The sequence below is a fragment of the Lepisma saccharinum genome, chromosome 11 (assembly GCF_977018435.1).
Source record: "Lepisma saccharinum chromosome 11, izLepSacc3.1, whole genome shotgun sequence".
Lineage (NCBI taxonomy): Eukaryota > Metazoa > Arthropoda > Insecta > Zygentoma > Lepismatidae > Lepisma > Lepisma saccharinum.
In genome coordinates, this window is record NC_139239.1 from 49,530,241 (window position 1) to 49,547,030 (window position 16,790).

The following is a 16,790-nucleotide window of genomic DNA, read 5'->3' on the forward strand; positions in this document are numbered from 1 at the left end:
ATTGTGCGTTACCTTCATAAATATTCATAATTTTCTGTTGTAAATAGTGGTGTAATTGTGTGAATAGACAAAAAGTTTGCATCATTGTTGGAAATAGCCGCAGTAAAATCGAATGTAATTTAATAGCCTGGCGGTGCATATCGCATTTCAGTTTGGGTAGGAATCGCTTTCGTTGCTTCGATGGCATGAGAAGTTCGAGAGAAAGCTTCCAATTCAAGGATGCCTAATGACACAGGGGCTTGCTTTCACATTCAAGGAAGGAAAATTCTGAATTTACGAATTTCAACTAGTAAGAAAACAGTAAATAAAGTATGAGAGGCCATAACCTAAAGTTAAATTCTGTACAAAAGGGTTGAAAGATTGAAAAACATGGTGGAGATTCGAGCGTCGTGAAAAGGCAAGAGCAGGCTAGTGGACGATTCTACTCCCGATAGGAGAGGTAGGTAGAAAGACGCTGCTGGTTTCAGATTAGTATTGATGCTTTCGGTTTTTTTTTTTTTTTTTTTTTATCGCTCGCTTTGTTCTGTTAGTAATGAATTTTACAACTCTTAACGTATTTTTCTGCCAACGTCATTATATGTGAAACTTCAATGTTGCTTCAGCAGCGGATGATTTCCACGGAAGTTTCCAACCTTACACCCCTAGTTAACTGTTGGACTCATCCAGTCGGCGCATGCGCACTTGGGTTGATGGTCGCGTCTTGTTGGATGGACTTGTAATACGCTGCGGCAGTGGTTCTCAAATTGTGGTACGCGTACCCCCATAGGTACATGAACAACTTGAAAGGGGTACGCGATCAGCTCGTAAGAAAAATGTCGAGAATACCCACATGACAACATTTTTACCAGGTTCATTGTTTCAGACTTATAGCTTTAACACTCAACAGGAAAATAAGGCTGATTTTGTCACTGACACTCTTACCGTTGTTTCATATGTTTTGAAATAAAATACTCGTTCGAAGTCTATAATAGACTAAATTTGGAGCCGAATCTCCGCTTAGAGTTTCAAGTACATCAAGAAACTGTGTCAGAATATTCATGCACATCCTTCTCACTAGAAACTCTTGAGGATTTACAATAAGAACTTCAAAATTATACTTTTTATTTTTGTTCTTTACTTTTTCAGCAACTCAGGAAAAAAATTATGAGAATTGAAGTGTTTTATATACTTCTTATAGTATACATGTGTTCCACATTTTTATTTTTGTAACTAATCATGAAGATTGTAAACGTAGAAACGCCCAATAAAATATTAAACGTAGGATTCTAATGTTTATTTGTTTATCATCTTTCCACATACAGCCCGAATGACATTTTGCTCTACTGCAGATTCGCGCCTCGAACATATCAAAAACACCCCACCAATCAGGCGGCCAAAAAAGAAAAAAATCCCCAAAACCCAGTATTCGGATAAAACCTATGATGGGGGTATAGTAGACGTTTAGTTACGACGAAGGGGTACAATGGAGGAAGGCATTTTGAATACCGCTGCGCTACGGTGTAGAGGGGCACGCAGCACAAGTAAAAAAAAAGAAACCGAAAATCCTGCCTGTGGTTGTTCAAGATGCCAAAGACTCTCTGCGATAATAGATACATGTTACTAGGTGTACTACATTGCAAAGGTGTGATGCAATAACACCAACTGCGGTCTTACATATAACTCACGCTTGGTGTAACAGAACATTATTTTTTTGTGTTTTGCGGAATTGACATTGTCCAGCGCCATCTTTGGTTTCTTTTTGAACCAAGTGTGGTGGCAACTTCGTAGAAAATATTTTCTTTAGCGTGTGCAAGTAATAGTTTTGAGCATTTAGTACCTGACACATTGCATGTGTCGCCAGCACCCTATTAAACTATAAACCTTGACACACATGATTGTCGAAGAGCACTTTTCTAGCAGACAGCAACAGCGGAAAGAGTTGTTTACGTTGTGTATTTCTGGATGACGCGGCATTGTTTTGCGAATTTCCTTGTTTACGGCTTTTCGAAAAAGCACGTTACTTCGCACACGATACACAGCCGGATTCCGTTCTTGTCGGCCCAATTATGTAATTCCTCGCGAGCGTGGGATGGGACAGTTTAAAGTCTCCTTGCGTGGACATATTGCATCATCCACAACAACTGCTTTCCGTCTGTCTGAAAAGCATGGCTGCAAAGAACGTGCCTAATTGATTTAGCTTATTGTATAGTTGTTTTGTTTTTCATGCATCCAATCTTCATCAGATAACTCCTTTGGTAAAATTGAACCACTTCCCTGTACACCCAACGGCGAACGAAACAGTAGGCGAATTGTCCACCACCATTTTCATTCGGTCTGTATTACACAGTGTGATGATAATGAATTGAAAAAAAAAACATCAATAAGCAGAGAACAATGCCTGCTTCGAACCAACATAGTTTCATTCCTTAAAACAATACAGGATGTAGAATAAACAAGTAGTGAAAATAGCGGTGGACAATTTGCCTACCATTATCTTGACTGTACCTTGCATCAAGCAATGAAGACACAAATAGGCAGAGGATCTAGAACCCCACACATTCTCGATTTCGGCCAGATCCTTCGAGACTTGTCGACAAGACCATCACCCCCTAGAGCTAGAAGGCCACTCCCTTGCCGCGTAACGTCACGCCGACCCGACCGACCCTTCCAACAGCAGCCAGTGCTGTTCGTTTGTAGCCCAGTTCCAGGGGGTGATGACAATACCGATACTTAAGTGCCATATGATATTGAAACATTTGCCTAAACTATGCCATGCGGATTGTTTATGGAAAAGTCATGTATTGTACTTACAGTAAGTACAGCCACTTTATTAGTATCAATTGCGAGCCTGTTCTGGTTGCATATTGAAGCTAAAATCCAGTTTTTTCGAGGGCTCGTAGTGTCGAAATAAGTCGTCGGACAGAAAAACGTTATTTAAGAAAAGTTGTTTGCTTCTGTAACCTATGTGCAAGTGAGTTGCTACGAAAAGTGGGTTTAACTCCCTAATTGGTGTAACACACCTTCCCATTTCCATACCACGATTTGGTTTGACAGGAAACGATTTTTAACACCACACCAGCAAGGATGGTGTTAAAAAATGCCAAGTCCCATTAACACTAAAATGATTTTTACCACCACCTTTGGTGTGCACATATTTTTGGACGTTTATGCGGCGAAATGCAGTATATGTTTCTTTGTAATATACGTAGTTCGACACGACACCGAAACTTTGCTCTTTGAATTTATTAATCGAGTCAGGACTGAGACCCTTGTCTTTTTTATTAAATTTTACAACAAACACAAAGGCGACAGAATGCAGAATACATGTTTTTGTAGAATGTACGAGAAATCAACCCGTTTAAGGAGCGGAAGCGAAAAATCAGTTGAAGCATTGGCTGGTTCGGTACCTCGTCCTGATTTCGCTAAGCTTTTAACATCCGTGCCGTACCCAGGATTCAAACACTGTACCTGTGGCGTCCTTGAACACAAGGACGAACCAAAGCGGCTGACAAGGAATTCTTTCGAGGTTTTTTTTTTTGGGGTGTCGGGGGGGGTTACAATTAGCCCTTCCTCAATGCTGTTACATAGTACAAGGCATGGCCGGCCACTTGACGCTATCTCATCCATCCACGCGCTCTTGAAAACGTCACATGCGTTTCGCGTGAATGTGTCACACGCAGTAATTGCCTCGGCGTCTCTGTTTGTCCGTCAAAAGAGCCCGCGCCGGTGATTGCGTTGCTGACAACGCGTCCAAAACGGATATCGCACAACGTTACAGCCCCTCCCCCATTATCCTCCCTTGACTTTTTGTATTCTGATGAACGCGGGAATTTGATTTCGGATGCGTTGGCGTCCCGTCAGATGTTTGCAACCTTGGGGAAAGGGAGGGAAGGGGGATGAAATCTCCAGAGAGAAGCTTTGGCGGGTAAATTGAGAGGTAAATTACCGAGGCATCGAATGACCAACCGGTGGCTTTTTTCGGGCCGAGTCCTTGCACTCGAACCGGAAAATCGCATGAATTTGCCTAATAGGTCATTATGTTCGAACGTCAAACGGGCCGGAATCAATATCCGGCCTGCTGTGTGCTATTTTGGGGCCGCCAAATTCTGCTAGCACGTGACTCTTTCGGAGATGCTCTCTCGCTGAGATCTGCAGCGTCAGACAATGGCGTACGCACAGGGGTGGTTGATGGGGCTACAGCCCCCTCCGAAATTTTGAGAAAATCAACATTTTCAAATAAAAACAGAGAAGAACTCGGGAAAAACTACAGTGATAAATTCACCGCCTCCCTAAAAATGACACCCTATTGCAATTTTTGAGAGTGGAAAGTTCTAAAAGTTCGAAATTTCTCATTATGTTATTCCGACCCGAAAGAAACAGTAGGCGAATTGTCCACCACCATTTTCATTCGGTCTGTATTACACAATGTGATGACAATGAATTGAAATAATGACGTCAATAAGCAGAGAAAAATGCCTGCTTCGAACCAACATAGTTTCATTTCTTAAAACATCACAGGATGTAGAATAAAAAAAGTAATTAAAATAGCGGTGTATAATTTGCCTACCATTATCTTTGCCGTTGACTGTACTATCGAATCCATCTTTACAATTCCTGACTCTCCCGAAAAAAAAAAATATCGTGCGTACCCCAGGGGCAGCATACTATTGGACACCCGAATGGAATTCTGTTTTAAGACAGTTCAGATCGAAGCGACACGCTGCAAGCTGCGACGCGTAGATTTCACATCGAAGTGGCAAGCGACACATTATGTAAGAGAAAAACACTGCACATGCTCAGTCCGAGGCGACATACTATTGAGAAAAACCGACCAGTCCGAGTGATATGCAAGCTACACTTGTCACATGTCGCTTCGATCTGAGAGCTCCCTAAATGTGGACTCCGTGACGATATTGAAATCCGGATATGTTGCAGAAAGAAAGGTTTTGTTTGATTTTTTTAAAAATTGATGCTGCATGACCAGGTATTTGTTTACAAAGGCCACAAACGAATGACGAATTAACAGGCAAAGGTGTGTGTATGTGTGTGTTACCGACGCCATATTTACCTCTCACTCTAGTCATGACAGCGAGAGGTCCCCATTGGCTTAAACAAAAAACTGTTGAACGCCGCTCTTGTAAATTAAGGCGAAGAGTGACATTCAATATAGTCGGAATTGGTACTGTTACTGAAAGACGCAAAACATAGGACAAGAGAGTATGAATTTCTCCCCATGTTACAAGTGGAAGCGTTTTTTTAAATATATATATATATACTATTAAGCTAGATACGATATGTAAAAATATGATGAATAATTATTTATAGATTCCCATGTATTTCTTATGGATAAACAACTACAAGTTTCGACTTTTCCCAACACATACAATATCTTCAACTTGTCCTGTTCCCGTTCATGTATTTTTCTACACCGCCAGAATTTTGATATTCCCAAGAGAATAAGTAAAACAATACTCCCAAAGTTCCCCCAACCCCCTTCCTACAACGATCCCGCTGATAGACCTATCTTTCTCCATCTCGTCGCGGGGAAAGGTCGGGGGTGGGGGAGGTTCTCGCGTCTGACTGGACTTGGAAACTGTTCCTCATACCCTCAACAGTAGACAATTTTCAACGGAAGAATATTATAAATTTTACAGTAACTTCCAACAGTGTACATGGTGCTACAAGTGAACCCCACGACAGAAATATACAGTCACAAAAGTGCCGCCATATTAAAGGAGTTTAGTGTAATTTGTAGCGCGTATGTGGTGAGTGCTCCAACATAATTCTTTCTCGTGTATGCAACCTTCCTTCACTCTTGTTTCGTTCTGTAATGAAACAGCCATCTCTGTAGGTAGTCATGACATGTGACAAGCCTCGCGGCGTTCTGTTTGATGAATTTCTACCGCTCGTTTCCGACCTCTGTGTGCAACAGTGGAGTCCCCCCCTTTCCACAGCATCCCTCACCCCCACAACCCCTTCAAACGCCCCTCCCACACCGGCGGTGCGTTCCTCAAATTGACAACTTGGAAAACTCCATAATTGCGCGTCTCCTCTGTTCTATTGGCGCGTTGCAGTTCCTTATTAATGAAACGTCACGACCAAGGGGACGTCGAGGAGAGGAAAAAGTGAAAGTCTTTCTCCCTCTCTCTTATCAAATTCGTTGTAACAACTGTCACCCTGTTCTCCCCCCCCCCCTTAACGTTCATCTGTCAGGACCACCAGTCTCTTGCTTGCGGATACAAAGGACTTTCGTGAGATTTGGCGGGAAATTGACGTTGATCGTTTTTTTCCAAGCGCATCCGGAATCAAAAATTTCTCCGATGTACACAAGTGGAGCATCCTCGATGATGGATGTGGTAACGTGGACGCCTTGTAATCAATGGGCGCCGGGTTCGATATCTGGTGGATGAACGTAGTGAGGAAAGGAGAGGAGGAGAAAGGAGAAGATAGCTATGTCTCTCTCTCTCTCCTCTTGAAGAAGAAAGAAGAAGAAGCCACCCGTCTCCACTTTGATCCGCCCCCGAAAAAGAGAAATGGAAAGAAAGAGAGAGGGAGAGAGAGAGAGAGAAAGACAAGAGAGTGGTTTCTCTCTCTCTCTCTCTCTCTCTCTCTCTCTCTCTCTCTCTCTCTCTCTCTCTCTCTCTCGCTCTCTCTCTCGGAGAGAGAGAAAGAAAGAAGGAAAGTTCCTTTCTTTCTCTCTCACTATGTCTCTCTCTTTCACACCTATTTTCCCCTTTTACATTCTTTCTTTCATTCTTTTCGTATCAGGAGAGAGTGAAATAGAAGAGAGAAACAAAGAAGGAAAGAAAAAAAAGGGGGCTCGTCCCCCCTCTCTAAAAAGAAAGAAGGAAAGAAAGAACAACAAACAAGAGAAGAGGAAGTGGGGATATTTCATCCCCTCCCCACTCTTTCTCTCTTCCTATCGAATTCTTCTTTTTCTTCTCTCTTTCTTCCTGAAAGAGAGAGAAGATGATTTCTTCTTCCTTTACCCTTTCGTCCTCCCCAGAAAGGAAGGAAAGAGAGAGAGAGAGAGAGAAAATAATTATTTTGTTATTTAGTGTCATTTCCGCCATTTCTGCGACGATAACGATGGGTGATGAAATTGGCGAAGGGACAGTCACAAAGAACGCCCATGCCGGGATTTGAACCCGCGAACTTCCGTGGCTAGATCGAAAGTCGAGCACTTAACGCCCTAGGACAGCAACACAATGCTTCGTGCTCTTTCAACTGTACCTCCAGTTTCGATTAACCTACCTGTATATAAAAGTGGACTTACAGACTTTGTCACACAAAGAATACAGTACCAAAAAAAAAAAAAAAAACATTTTCTTTTCAACGTTTCGGCTAATAGCAACGCCAGGAAAATTATAGAAGAGCGAGGGGGGGCGAGAGTTGCAGATGGTGGATACACGAAAATTATTGAAGTTCGAAATATATGATAATAATGATGCTATTTATTCATTTTTTTTCCTAAAGTTTCGTAGGGGGGTGGAGTTCGGCCTAGCGTCCTTAGAGTTCATAAGGATCGGCAGAGCACACAACTGTTTGGCTTGCATTTGCTTTGACGGGGGTTCGAAGCTACGATCGTATAATGTTCACCATCTCTAGTAATGCTCTACAGATGGCACTGTAGTGTTTTCTTTCAGTTTCGCACATGGCACGGAATCTGACGTGAAAGTCGAAGACACGTATCTTCGTGTCAGATACTCCCAGTCTCGTTCGATTTAAAAACTTGCATAAATCAAATTTAATACACGATGCGACTTCTATAACTATCTGAACTACCTGATTATTTACAGAAGAAGTATATATTTTGTAAGTATTTCTAAGTAAAGTCAATTCTGCTGCTGGCTGGTCTATAGGATAAAATCATGTTTTTTTTTTGTGTAACGTCGAACGAGGCGTCAAGCAAGCGTTATAAGAACAGTTGGTTGCGTATACATCGAGCAAGCTTGTACGGTGACACCCTGTACATGTTTTCTGTAGTATACTACACGCCTGTCTGATAATTCGAGACTCGAAATTAAGCTGAGGCTTGCCCTTTGAGAACGAGACTGAGACAGACATTTGTTAGTGGCCACGAACCGGGGTCTCTTCCGAGTCTCTGGTTGGTGGCGTTCCACCCATCGAGTTACCTTATGCACAGATAGGCTAGGCAGGACTGGACCTACAGTTCATAGTGGAATTCGAACCAGTATGTGTCTCCACCGGGTATCGAGCCCGGGACTCTTTGATTACAATACAACGACGTTACCACTACGCCACCGGCCCGACCCTGTGGCCGAGTGGTTAGCACATCGCGCTGCGACGCCAAGGGTCCCGGGTTCGAATCCCGGTCGGGCTTGGTTGTTTGTGAATGTCCATTCATCAATTTCATCATTTCATCACTCATCCCCATCTTCGCAAATTAGCCTAGAGGCACAAAACGCGAAGTAAAATAAACTAAATCAATCAATCAATCAATCACTACACCACCGGAGGTCTGTAATTAAGTAATCGAGAAAAGCAAATACGATAAATCCAGAAGCTTTGTTTGAGTTTTGTTTAAAGTCCACTTTTATGCACAGGTAGGTTAATTGAGACTGGACTACAGTTTATAGTGGGATCCGAACTACTATGTGCCTCCACCTGGTATCGAACCCGGGACCCCTTGGTTACAAGGCAACGACGTAAGATTGTTGGGGGGAAGGAGCAGAAAGACAGACAGACTGACAACAAACACACACCACAAAATATATTGTATTATATATTATGGGACAACAAACAAAAGTGTACCGGACAATAATTATGGGACAGAGGGAGATAATCAAATTATATTATAAAATATCTAATATATTATATCGACTGTCTTTCATTCAAAATTTAAGATTTTAATGCACTACTGATGCTATGAACAACAGTTGCGTAAGGGAGGAGGGACAAAAATTAAAGAGACATAAGAGATAATAGTTTTTTGTATAAAATTCACATAGAAATGCTATTACGTGTTTTATTGATATATTTATATACTTCGTGGTTGCTAACGAAAGGCGATGAGAAATGGAGAAGAAATAAGTTGGTCTAATTTCTGTGTTCTGGGGATTCCTGGGTTCAGTGTCGTGATGAGGCTCTTCGTTGTCAGTTTTTTCTTTTTGTATGTTTTCGATATTATTCCAGTCAAGTATATTCGAATCCCAAACAAATTGTTTATGTTTGTTCATTATTGTAAAAACAAAAACTCTCCCCCCGGAAGAATTTGGTTGGGGGGAAATTTCAGGACAAGATTGTTGGTGGGGAACCCCCCCGGGATTTCGCACCCTGGCCATCGGGGAGGCATTATAAGTCAGATGCGTTTGCTTAATCATGCACATTTTGCATTGTTTCCTACGTCACTATCTGTTTCAGGTTGTAAACACGTGAATTTCCATTTGTTTCTTTCCACTGCATTCATTACTCCGCAGGGCTTGACGACACCCGGTAACCAACATCAACGCTTCCCCTTATTAGCCCAATTAGTTCGGTGAATCCGATGCACAGAGATCGAAGGAAAAGCCGCCCCTTTCCCTCTTGCCTTCCGTGTAATAGAAAAATCACTACAAACAGATAATTATCTCTTTTGCCCCTCGAGTAGAATTTCGATGAGAAAACTTCACATTTTTTTTTCTCTCTATGTTCTCGCACCAACCGTAGATCCCCCACCCTATCTTTTTCTTCTGTCTTCATCTCTCTCTTTACCGAGATTTCTTTTCAGGGGTGTTTCGCAGACTTACTGCCCGCCCGGTTTCATCCCCCTCCCATCTTTTTTCCCCTCCTGCCTCCCGTTGGGAACTATAACGACGATCGATGTGATCCGCTTGAAATGTAATTACTGGATCCACCGCTTGGCGGCGTTGGCGTCGCGCTGTGGCGGCCTACAAGGGTCGGAGATTTTCCCGGGCCAGTGTTTTCGTGTCTCGTGCACTGGTACGTCCGTGCGTGTTGCGTCGCGTTGCGAGTTTCGTGCGGGCCCGTTCTCGTGAAGCTAGGACATACACGCATCCGGAGTGTAGGAGGCAAGAATTATCACGCATGTGTGCGAGTGACATGCCTGTTTTCGCGTCGTCTGCATTTTGGAGTGACGTGTTTTTTTTTGTGTTAGCGGCGACGTGCCGCATATAAACAGAGCAATATGTTTCGACATTTCGTGAGCTTCTGGTGGCAATTTTTGGTGCGTCCTGTTGTCAAAGTGTCTGAAAATACGGACGGAATGGTGCAGTTTGAGGTCACGGTCAAGAGGTGCTGAAGATCTTGAGACACCTGTGAGACCATCACACGTGCAGTTTCCGTTGGCGAACGGTTGGTCTTTTGGTGCAGACTAGTCCGTCAAAGGACCTTCCTTGCATCTCCATAAGAATACACATTCAGGGCGGACAAGTCTGGGTAGGAGTTTCTGTGAACTAGGGGGCGGAGACCTGTCATCAAGACGTCTTTACGTTTCTTCCCTTTTGTGCGCGTGTGTGTGTGTTGCCGACGAGTGCTGTAGAAATATAGTTGTTGGTGCGCCAAGAAAAAAGTGTTGAATTCCTCCTTGAGGGTTCCCGACTGAAGTGGTGTTGTGGTTTTTCTCAATGGCGGTACGGTACGTAGATGCGTCCATGCGTGGGAGCTGACCCCTCCACCTCAGAAGGACCAAAACTTGTCTGATCGAATAACGAAAACAAGAGTTTACGGAAAAAAGACCGGGAGGAATAACTTCGACGATGGATTCTGTCGGGATGGGTTGAGTACCTCGTCCCATTTCGGGGGGTATCTTTTTTCAACAGTTGATATAGTAGTGTTGAGGGTGCGTGTATGTTGGGCGCCATGCAGAAGCACACTCACGTACCGGGTGCCCCACCTTCGTCCAGGAAGCAGGCCCTCCTGGACCCCATCCGTCGCTGGAACTCGTTCCACTCCAGGGAACGCAGGTCGCAGCAGAGTGCGTCGACGGCCGTCGTGTCAGGGACGGCGGCGTCCGTGTTTGGGGCCGCGGGGCTCAGCGTCAAGAGCATCCCTAGGGTCATGGCTCTGAGGTCGGGGTCCGAGCAGGCAAAGCCCCCGTCGAGGACGCAGAGGAACCAGAAGCAGTCCTCTCAGGATGGACAGACGTCGCCGACATGCCAGTCACCGCCGTCAGCCTTTCCACGACGCCGGTTCTCAGTGTGGTAAGTGTGCTTGACTCGCAGGTGTGAACACAGATAGCATGCTATCTCTGGTTCCCTCGACAACAATGGTCTCATTGTGGCTTCACTGGCTTCTTCCGGGGCTGTGATGTCCTTTGTCGTAGATAGATTCTCCTCACTTATTAGTCCCGCATTTCCCTTCAACAAACAACATTTGTGTCCAAGTTTCAGTTCGACTGACATTGGACAAAAATGCTCTATAAAGAAGTAAGATGCATCAAAATTGCGCTGCATATATTACATATTACTATTAAATTCGTTGACTGAACACTCGCGTCAGTAGTGCCGCAATTCTCTTCTTCATACAGCTTTTTTGTCCAAGCTGCAGTTTGACCGAAATTGGACAAAATTGCTGTGTAGGCAAGCGAGGCGAGGGTTCCTGCCGAAAATGCTTATAGAAAATTAAAAAAATAAAACCCAGGTGACTGCTTTGCTGATGAGCAGGATAGCACTATGGGACAGAAAGGAGTACCCCACAAAATATTCCACCTATTCATTGGCGCACACCAAAAATTCACATTTATATTTTCTATAAATAAGTAAATATTGTTCTGCACTCTATGGGTATTTTTTGTTTGATTACTATAAGTACTGGGAATGTCCGCAGATATGTATTCCATAAATCTTGATGCTCTCTGGCACTGCTTCAGTTCACGGAGCGGAGTTACGTAAATGAAAACTATACATCTGCAGTTCACCTGTTGAACAAAATGAATTCTAACTCTCCTTGGAAAGCTGAATGGAGAAGTAGAACCTCTATTTGTATTTGTTATTTAACATCGCTTTTCTTGCGCTTTGCTGCTAATCGCGATGAAATCAATGAAATGACACTACAAGGAACAGCCATACCCAGGTCGGGACTCCAACCCGGAAACTTCGAGATCGAAAGTCTGCCACTTAACGCGCTCGTCCACCGAGCCGACAAAATAGGATCTAGAGAAAAGGAGAGGGATAGAATGGAGTGATAGAGAAACACAACACGAAAGAGAAGATCAGTTAAGAGAGATTTTAGAGAGAGTGGAACGTGTCCCCACGTCTTCCGTACCCCTTCATGGTTCCTACCAACAGATTATTGTGTAAAAAATTACATCATAAGCATAAAGAGGGGAAAGAAACCCCCACGATGCTTCAGTGACAATGATGTTGTATTAGCATGAAATCCATATTAATCTCTCTCTCATTGTTTAAACTCCTTTACAAGCTGTATTTCAGAACATACATCTTCTTTTATCTCGAAAAAATTAATTTTGTTCTGTTTTTCTCTTATCGGAATTCGACTCTGAGACCTTTATGTTACTTCACACGTATCTTGTATAAGACCCTTTGTTCTCTCAGAGAATAAACTTGCCTCAAAACTTCACTTTAAAATAATTTAAAGTGGAAAGAGTGTGTTTGTGTGTGAGAGGGAGGAAAAAGGGGGGGTTCTGTCCTGATACACCAAGTTTAGCCAATTAAATTTACCTTCCAATCTATATTTTATTCTTACTCTTTCACTGTTTACGATGTTGATTGGAAATCATATCCTTGCGTACTATGCAATCCCGTCTATTTGTAGTGAAACGTTGGTTGCCTCCCTGAAAGGCAGAATAAGAAGAACCCCCTTTGCTTTTTTATGTCCACTTCCGACACCTGCTGTATACTCACAAGCAGAAGTGTGTGGTAGTGTAAATAGTAAATACCAAGCTACAACAGTCCGATACGCATTTCCAGCACATTGCATACCAACCATGTCTCCATCTTAGGACTAAGATGCAACAAAATCTCAGGCTGTAAAAGATCAATAACCACAATTGGAACAGTACAAAATACAGGAAATTCCGTGAATGATACAGCGTACATGATGCCCTGAAGAAAGAAGTGCCATTTAAAAGGACAGTGAAGTGCTAAACCATCAAATATGCCCCAACCAGGAATCAAGTTATGTAGCCTTTTATGACAAGCATGTGTGATATTTAGGCATGCCTCTTACCATACATTAACTATGAATTTTCACTGTGGCCCTCCGAAGGATGATCACGTAATTTTGGACATCGAAGGGATTACATAATTAGACGTATTTTGGCGGCCCTCTCCATTTATACTTATGTTATCTGAGGGTACTGATTTTCATGTAATTACATGTTTTCCCCTGTATGTAGCGAAGTAATTGATTTGATTTGGTTTATTTTATTTCGCTTTTCTGCCACTTCTGGCCGATAGGGAAGATGATGAGTGATGGATGATGAATTATGGAATTTATGAAGAGACACTCTCACAAAACATCCATGCACAGGCTGGGATTCGAACCCAGGGCCTCTGGCGTCGTAGCGCGGTGTGCTAAGTACTCCGCCACGGAGGCCTACCCCTAACGGAATTTTCCAGAAATTTACTCCAACCTGCAAAATAGCAAACGAAATATTTTCACGTATTTAAATATACTGACATTTTGGCGATACATGTTGTATATTTATGTAAATCGAGCTTTACTGATCACACATTGCAAGTTTTAGACATTTGCTGGGTGGGTGGATGGGCTGTCGCCCTTCCGCTCCCCCCCAATCCACCAACGATGCACAATTTTTCAATTAAGTACTTTGTCAATGAAAAAAAATCAATTGTTTTGTCTAAAATTCAGTGATATCAATCACTTCGCTATGGAACACTGCACAGAGTAGGCTTAATTTACCGTCAAGATGCTTAACATTTGAACATTTTGAGGAAGACCTCTTGCGCACTGCAACCACGTCCATCTATCGTGCTGCTAAACGCGATTAACTTGTGTCTTCGTGCGACTACACGGTCTGTTTCCCCGCGGCGTAGCGGAAATGTTCCTCCCCTAAACATGGAAACGGCTCTGGAGAAAACAGTCGAACGGAACCAATCCTCTTGGGGAGCGTTGTTGTTATTCCGTGTCGAAAATGTTCAACGTGTCATTACAAGGTGTGTTACTGAGTAAAAGGACGTTCGAATGGAAAAATTAGGACTTGTGTATCCTCCTTAGGAAGCTAACCGAACATCAGTAGGACGTAGGAAAAGGTAGATTAATTAAGAGAAGCTACGGCGGATTCGTAGTGCCCTGTTGAGAGTCAGTGCATTGGGCCAAAACAGGAACAGTTATGTTCCAAAGAGACACATTGAAGGTCTGGACAATCAGTCGGCGAGTAAAAATAAAGTGGAAGTTTGGGCAATTCATCCCGCGAGTAAAAATAAAGTGGAAGTTTGGGCAATTCATCCCGCGAGTAAAAATAAAGTGGAAGTTTGGGCAATTCAGCCCGCGAGTAAAATATAAAGCGGAATTCTGGGCAATCAGCTCGCTAGTAAAAATAAAGTGGAATTCTGGGCGATCAGCCCGCGAGTAGAAATAAAGTCGAAGTTTGGGCAATTCAGCCCGCGGGTAAAAAATAGAGCGGAATTCTGACTGTGAAAATAACCCGAGAGCATGGAATATGTTTAAATAGAAGAGAAATTATGTGATACAAGATATTTTCAGATGGTAAATAAATTGACATTTCCCTTGTTTCTGGAGCCACAAATTTGGAATCTCCATTTAAAGAAATCCCCTAATGTCGGAAATGTATCGAATAATAGTTACGGTATATTTGCACGCAATGTCACAAACATGCAGTTTCGTCACGGACGTGTGGTCCAACGGGAGGGGAGTAAAATTTGCACGTTATTTTTCATCATAATACATGCAATTAACTTTGTACAGATAGTTCTGTTAGCAAGGATGAGTTTCCAACATTCCGTGTGTGTGAAAGCCGCACGTATGCGCTCGAACTTCACTTTCACCGCATGCAATTCATGCGTGGTTTCTTTCATGCAGTTTTTACTTGCATTCCGTCGCCAACGAGTTGCTTCGTACGAATCAGTGCAAGTTTTAACTTTTCCTTTGGAGAGAGAGACAGGAAGTTTAAAACTGTATTTTTTTTATTTTTATTTATTTATTAGTAGCTGATTACCCGGCGTTGCCCGGGTATTTATTTGTCCCAATTTTGTATTAAACAGGAAAATAATAGTGTAAAATGTAACTAATTTTAAATGTGATCATAAATGTCACCAATTAGCTTAGCGACTCCTAAAACTATGGATTCGACACTAATCTAGGTCATTTGTGGCATTTTATTTTCACCCCCCCGCCCCATGCCGATAGGTGATGAATTGAAGTTGAACCGCATTGGGAGTGTCACGAAAACTATGGATTCCACACTAATATCGGTCGTTTTCACAACACAGCCTGAATGTTAGACAACCCGAGAAACACTTTCGTTGTGCTGGATTGCATAGAGTCACGGATGTCTGTTTGTGCGGAATTTAATATCTGTCGTTTTGGATTATTTTTACATGTCACCCCTTCCCACCCCACCCCTAGGGGTGCCGGGGGTGTTTTACGCCCAAAGTATTCTTTCCAGATTGCAAGTGATACGTGTTTGGTTGAAATTGCTCCAGGCGTTCGAGTTATGCCGGAATAAACGTATACACAAACACACACACATCCATTTTTATATATGTAGATAGATTAATGATTTTCCTAAGAATGTGTAAAGGTCTTGTGTAAGTCACTTTTTTTTGTCGGTAAGGTTAATGTGCATACGTTGATTCCGCTTGATTTTCTAACCAGCGACACTAATGCTCTGGAATGATGATTTCTGCAGGGACCGACTAGAGGGGAAGCATCGGTTTCGGGACTGTGGCTGAGCTATTTTCGTGGGCATCTTACACGTCGCCATCGAAGATTCCAGGTTCGAGCACTGGCCAGTCCCCTAAGATGACTTATTGGTGCTTGGATTCCCATTGGACTAGTCGATCCCAATTTTGTCATAGGAATTGCCACAGAATCCGGATATGGATGTTCGGATAATACAAATTTGATGAAGGATTTGCATAAAATCCGTACAGTGAAATACGACCCGTAAAACGGATAAACAATAAAACTGTCCGGATAATGCACACATTGGGATATCCGGACATTTCCGATAATCCGAATATCCGGATAAAAAATTATCCTATATCCGGATAGAAAATTTTCTGATATCTGGATATACTTTAATCCGGATTTAGCCATCCCTGCTTTGTCAGTGTCCTCGTTTCACTGATTCAATTCGGGGTTTCCTCGATATCGCAGTGGCTAACGCTGTCGCCTAGTAATCTAATGGTCCTGGGTTCGATTTCCGGCGGAGAAAACGTGCATAGCGGTTTAAATACCGCTTCAAGCTACAGGCTCAGTCTCCGTTAAGGTATAGATTTTGTTGATCCACATTACTTCACATCTAGTATGTGATGTATATTTCAGGATCTAGGTGTCCCACTTTTATTGCCTGTGACTGAACATTGTTCTTCTTATGGAATCATTAAAATTGAACATTGTTCTTCTTATGGAATCATTAAAATTGAACATTGCTCTTCTTATTGAATCATTAAAATTGAACATTGCTCTTCTTATGGAATCATTAAAATTGAACATTGCTCTTCTTATGGAATCATTAAAATTGAACATTGCTCTTCTTATGGAATCATTAAAATTGAACATTGTTCTTCTTATGGAATCATTAAAATTGAACATTGCTCTTCTTATGGAATCATTAAATTTGAACATTGCTCTTCTTATGGAATCATTAAATTTGAACATTGCTCTTCTTATGGAATCATTAA

General features: G+C 42.5%; 1 protein-coding gene across 10 annotated transcripts in view; it reads left to right on the top strand.

Annotated features, from left to right (window-relative positions):
* PDZ-GEF (PDZ domain-containing guanine nucleotide exchange factor) overlaps nucleotides 1–16,790 on the top strand; it is a 483,761-nt gene that overhangs the window by 351,293 nt on the left and 115,678 nt on the right. For 3 of the 10 annotated variants that reach the window (XM_083131067.1, XM_083131073.1, XM_083131074.1), the window contains exon 1: nucleotides 9,923–11,141. The exons of 5 other annotated variants lie outside the window; for them this stretch is intronic. In XM_083131067.1, coding sequence (XP_082987193.1) covers nucleotides 10,789–11,141 — 353 coding nt within the window. In that variant the 5' untranslated portion in view covers nucleotides 9,923–10,788. Of the gene's footprint in view, nucleotides 1–9,922; nucleotides 11,142–16,790 lie in introns of those variants that run through there. 2 more of the 10 variants (XM_083131071.1, XM_083131072.1) reach the window with 1 other exon arrangement.